Source organism: Salmo salar, chromosome 14 (assembly GCF_965601325.2).
Source record: "Salmo salar chromosome 14, fSalSal1, whole genome shotgun sequence".
Lineage (NCBI taxonomy): Eukaryota > Metazoa > Chordata > Actinopteri > Salmoniformes > Salmonidae > Salmo > Salmo salar.
Genome location: NC_138304.1, coordinates 56,205,566 through 56,211,565, shown reverse-complemented (window position 1 = coordinate 56,211,565; position 6,000 = coordinate 56,205,566). Strand labels below are relative to the sequence as shown.

Below are 6,000 nucleotides of genomic sequence, written 5' to 3'. Positions count from 1 at the left end.
GGCTACTCACAGCAATGCAAAAACAACTTCCCACACCAGACAAGTGGAAAAAAGGGCTACCTAAGTATGGCTCCCAATCAGCGACAACGATGTACAGCTGTCCCTGATTGAGAGCCATACCAGGCCAAAACACAGAAATACAAAACATAGATAGGGAACATAGAATGCCCACCCCAACTCACGCCCTGACCAAACCAAAATAGAGACATAAAAAGGAACTCTAAGGTCAGCGCGTGACAAAACGAGAGTCGTCTTTGGGGGGGTGTGCTTTGATGTGTCTTTGCCGTTCAATCACAACAAACAACGGCAGTAGTTAGTACAGCGAGGTTAACTAAAATAGCTTTGCTAGGGTGAGAATTTTAAAGTTGAGGACTTCTCTCCTAACTCTTCTCGTCATCTTTAGATGGTCAGCTAATTCAGTTGTATGTGTGTAGGCTAAAGCCTGCACTGATCTTGTTTTTAGCCAAGCTGACAGCTAGCTAGCTAGCATAGCTTGATGATAGCTGTAGTTGGCTATCTTATCGAGCCAAGTATACTTCTCTGTCAAATCAGTTATGGCAAGAGCCAGTGTCTGGAATGTGTTTCAGAAGACCCTTGTTCTCCTGCACCTTGCTACAATACGGAAAAGTAGCTTGCGACTTAGTTTCAACGTTTCACCACATCATTAGATACATATTACCGTGGAAACGATATCCGCTAATGAGAGTTGAATTCCCGCAGTCATTATTATTATTATTATTATTATTATTATTATTATTATTATTCAGTAATAACACAAGACGATATAAAGTAATAGATTGTGTATAATTTTAACGCTGAGAAGAAGGTTCCTCCCAATTCAGACACAGTGTCAAACCTTTTCTGTTAGTCTGGACATCATCTTTCAAATCAACCAGGTGCTGCCTCCATAGATGCATCTGTGAACACACAGTCAGAGTTAGGACACGTGATATCCGACACACAGTCACTGTTCTGTTACTGATGGCAGTTAGGACAGGTTTTATCTGACACTGTTCTATTACCAATGGCAGTTAGGATAGGTAATATCTGACACACGAACAGATACTATGTTGAAGTTTGAACAGGTCAGACTAAACCTTCCTAATTCTGGTCTCCCCATCGACAACCGTTGGTGAGCAGGCTGGTGGTGAGGCTGGAGGTGAGGCTGGTGGTGAGGCTGGAGGTGAGGCTGGTGGTGAGGATGGTGGTGAGGCTGGAGGTGAGGATGGAGGTGAAACTGGTGGTGAGGCTGGTGGTGAGGCTGGAGGTGAGACTGGAGGTGAAACTGGTGGTGAGGCTGGTGGTGAGGCTGGAGGTGAGGCTGGTGGTGAGGCTGGAGGTGAGGCTGCAGGTGAGGCTGGTGGTGAGGCTGGTGGTGAGGCTGGAGGTGAGGCTGGTGGTGAGGCTGGTGGTGAGCCTGGAGGTGAGGCTGGAGGTGGGGCTGGTGGTGAGGCTGGTGGTGAGGCTGGAGGTGAGGCTGGTGGTGAGGCTGGTGGTGAGGCTGGAGGATATTTCTATGTTCGTTCTAGTTCTTATATTTCTATGTTTAGTTAATTGGGCTGACCTTCAATTGGAGCCAGCTGTTCCTCGTTGCCTCTAATTGAAGGTGCTATTTAGTAGGGGTGTTTTTTCTATGGGTTTTGTGGGTAGTTGTTCCGTGTATAGCTGTGTTAGCCTTACAGGACTGTTTTCGTCGTCGTTGTTTATTATTTTTGTTAAGTGTTCACGTTTTTCCAAATAAATAAGGAAGATGAGCATTCACGTACCCACTGCGTTTTGGTCCACTTTTTACGACGCACCTGACACACACACACACCACTTATTCTGCACAGTGGGGTCCTTTAGCAAGGCATGCAAACCATAGTTGGCTGTGCACCCTGCTGGAAGCATTCATTGTCGAAACCGAAGCTGGAGGCATGGTGAATCCGTATGGAGCTTTTCAGTCTCAAACAGCTGTGATGAAACAACAACAGAGCCCCATTCAATGAAGGGAAGAGAAGTGCGAGGAGGGGCGATTTGCGCTTGGAGCTTGGAGCTTGGAGTTTGGCGAAAGGAGGAATGATTTGCTGACATAATTGTAATCTAAATCCAACCTTAATTTACTCATTGTGACGCACTGAGATTCCAAACTGACTTTATGACCAAAATTATCCCATTTACACTTTGTAGTCAATTTTGACACTGTAATAAATGTTTCTGACTTATATCGATGCCACATGCCGTTTTTCAAAGGGATTAGTTGTTGTTTTTTCTTAGGGGCCAGTCATTCTTTAATACTTTGTTTGTACTTCCTCAATTTTTTATCTCATGTGGGCCCAAAGGTGAACTTGACTTGACACGTTTTTTTTTTTTGTCGGCAGGACACTTCTTTTACACATGGTTTCCCAGCCTATAAATCACAGTGGGATCAGTATCCTCTATCTCATACGACGATGATGATGATGATGAATTCTGACAGGATGACACAGTAGAGATTTCCAATGAGAGGAGAGGGACGATCTTTCTCAGGACAGAGTGACTGGATACAGGAGGTCAGGTGTTTCAGCAGTAATTACAGGTAAGAGGGGACAATGCCTTTAAAAAGCTATAAGAAGAAAAAAAAAATTGAACATTTATGACAGCTACGTGTAACGGACAACTGCAATTTCCCTGTCTATTTTTACAGGTGCTTTTCTCCACAACGACATAACAAATGACGGTCTCCTATACCCTAGAAGTGGCCGATGCTAAATTCGGAGGGTTTTCCAAGCTCCTCTTCAGGTGGAGAGGAAGCATCTACAAGCTGCTGTATAAAGAGTTCCTGGTGTTCTGTCTACTGTACAGCTTCTTCAGTGTTTTCTACAGGTACGATGAGCAGTTGCCTTCGATGTCTTCTATTGGGAGTAAATAGAAAGAATAGAATGTACTAGAATCCCTTTAATTTTCCCAGAGGGGAGCGACAGTTCGGGCGAGTCGGATTACCTTTAAGATCAATGTATTAAAAGTCCTAAACAGTCATTCTAGATTCCTATGTATAAACTTTTGAGTGACTAAAACATCACCCACAATATTTTTTCCCGATAAAAATGTTTAAAACAATTGAGAAAAATTACTTAATTAATAAATGTTGTCAAACTACCAGGAAGTCTGACAAGACAGACTGAGTGGGCGGGAGAGCTAGTAGACTGAGTGGGCGGGGAGATAGTAGTATGAGTGGGCGGGGAGCTAGTAGGCTGAGTGGGCGGGGAGCTAGTAGGCTGAGTGGGCGGGGAGTTAGTAGTATGAGTGGGCGGGGAGCTAGTAGGCTGAGCCAGTAGGCTGAGTGGGCGGGGGAGCTAGTAGGCTGAGTGGGCGGGGTGCTAGTAGGCTGAGTGGGCGGGGTGCTAGTAGGCTGAGTGAGCGGGGAGTTAGTAGGCTGAGTGGGCGGGGGAGCTAGTAGGCTGAGTGGGCGGGGTGCTAGTAGGCTGAGTGGGCGGGGAGATAGTAGGCTGAGTGGGCGGGGATATAGTAGGCTGAGTGGGCGGGGAGCTAGTAGGCTGAGTGGGCGGGGAGCTAGTTGGCTGAGCCAGTAGGCTGAGTGGGCGGGGAGCTAGTAGGCTGAGTGGGCGGGGAGATAGTAGGCTGAGTGGGCGGGGAGATAGTAGGCTGAGTGGGCGTGGATCTAGTAGGCTGAGTGGGCGGGGAGATAGTAGGCTGAGTAGGATGGGAGCTAATAGGCTGAGTGGGCGGGGAGCTAGTAGGCTGAGTGGGCGGAGAGCTAATAGGCTGAGTGGGAGGGGAGCTAGTAGGCTGAGTGGGAGGGGAACTAGTAGGCTGAGTGGGCGGGGATCTTACCTTGACGGACAGTTCTTTGAAAATGCCTGTGTCAAGCAACATGGACTCAGTGAGCAACGTTGCAGTCAGATTATCTCAAGCAAATGTGCTGATATACAAATCAACTCAAACAACATTGACATTTCCTGCAACATCCAATCCTGTCATACATCATCACATCATGGTTTCACAAATGATTTGTTTATCCAACTGTTTGGTTACTGTAACAGCATCCATAGAGACAACATGTTGGCTATGTCATTTAGCTAGCTAGACCAAATGGAATTGTCAACACTGTTTATCAAGCTACCTATATAGTTCATCTTGGACAATTTTAGTTGAAATTTTACAGGGTGAGGTCTGGGTACTTTACATACACTAAGTATACAAAACATTAAGAACACCTTCCTAATATTGAGTTGCACCCCCTTTTGCCCTCAGAACAGCCTCCATTCATCAGGTCATGGACTCTACAAGGTGTTGAAAGCGTTCCACAGGGATGCTGGTGCATGTTGACTCCAATGCTTCCCACAGTTGTGTCAAATTGGCTGGATGTCCTTTGGGTGGTGGATCATTCTTGATGCACACGGGAAACTGTTGAGTGTGAAAAACCCAGCAGCGTTGCAGTTCGTGGCACAAACTGGTGCGCCTGGCTCCTACTACCATACCCCGTTCAAAGGCACTTAAATATTTAGTCTTGCCCAGTCACCCTCTGAATGGCACACATACACAATGCCTTAATTGTCTCAAGGCTTAAAAATCCTTCTTTAACCTGTCTCCTCCCCTTCATCTACACTGATTGAAGTGGATTTAACAAGTGACATCAATAAGGGATCTTTCACCTGGATTCACCTGGTCAGTCAGTGTCATGGAAAGAGCAGGTGTTCTTAATGTTTTGTACACTCACTGTGTATAAAATGTTCATATACTGTATCATGACTATCAAATCAAATTTTATTTGTCACATGCGCCGAATACAACAGGTGTAGACGTTAAGAAAAAATACCAAAAAAATGAATAAGAAATAAAAATAACAAATAATTAAAGAGCAGCAGTAAAATAACAATAATGAGGCTATATACATGGGGTACCGGTACAGAGTCAATGTGGAGGTTATATACAGGGGGTACCGGTACAGAGTCAATGTGGAGGCTATATACAGGGGGTACAGGTACTGAGTCAATGTGGAGGCTATATACAGGGGGTACCGGTACAGAGTCAATGTGGAGGCTATATACAGGGGGTACCAGTACAGAGTCAATGTGGAGGCTATATACAGGGGGTACAGGTACCGAGTCAATGTGGAGGCTATATACAGGGGGTACCGGTACAGAGTCAATGTGGAGGCTATATACAGGGGGTACCGGTACAGAGTCAATGTGGAGGCTATATACAGGGGGTACCGGTACAGAGTCAATGTGGAGGCTATATACAGGGGGTACAGGTACCGAGTCAATGTGGAGGCTATATACAGGTGGTACCGGTACAGAGTCAATGTGGAGGCTATATACAGGGGGTACAGGTACCGAGTCAATGTGGAGGCTATATACAGGGGGTACCGGTACAGAGTCAATGTGGAGGTTATATACAGGGGGTACTGGTACAGAGTCAATGTGGAGGCTATATACAGGGGGTACCGGTACAGAGTCAATGTGGAGGCTATATACAGGGTGTTACGGTACAGAGTCAATGTGGAGGCTATATACAGGGGGTACCGGTACAGAGTCAATGTGGAGGCTATATACAGGGGGTACAGGTACCGAGTCTATGTGGAGGCTATATACAGGGGGTACCGGTACAGAGTCAATGTGGAGGCTATATACAGGGGGTACCGGTACAGAGTCAATGTGGAGGCTATATACAGGGGGTACCGGTACAGAGTCAATGTGGAGGCTATATACAGGGGGTACCGATACAGAGTCAATGTGGAGGCTATATACAGGGGGTACCGGTACAGTGTCAATGTGGAGGCTATATACATGTAGGTCGAATTATTAAAGACACTATGCATAGATAATAAACAGAGAGTAGCAGTGTAAAAGAGGGGGGGGGCAATGCAAATAGTCTGGGTAGCCATTTGATTACCTGTTCAGGAGTCTTATGGCTTGGGTGTAGAAGCTGTTTAGAAGCCTCTTGGACCTAGACTTGGCACTCCGGTACCACTTGCCGTGCGATAGCAGAGAGAACAGTCTATGACTAGGGTGGCTG

General features: G+C 46.1%; 1 protein-coding gene across 1 annotated transcript in view; it reads left to right on the top strand.

The window, feature by feature from the left end:
• Positions 1-2,443: 2,443 nt before the first annotated feature.
• The window catches only part of best4 (bestrophin 4), a 148,251-nt gene continuing 144,694 nt past the window's right edge, over positions 2,444-6,000 (top strand). The window contains exons 1-2 of the mRNA XM_014141491.3: positions 2,444-2,557; positions 2,666-2,844. Of these exons, the coding sequence (XP_013996966.2) occupies positions 2,693-2,844 (152 nt within the window). The 5' untranslated portion in view covers positions 2,444-2,557; positions 2,666-2,692. The remainder of the gene's footprint in view (positions 2,558-2,665; positions 2,845-6,000) is intronic.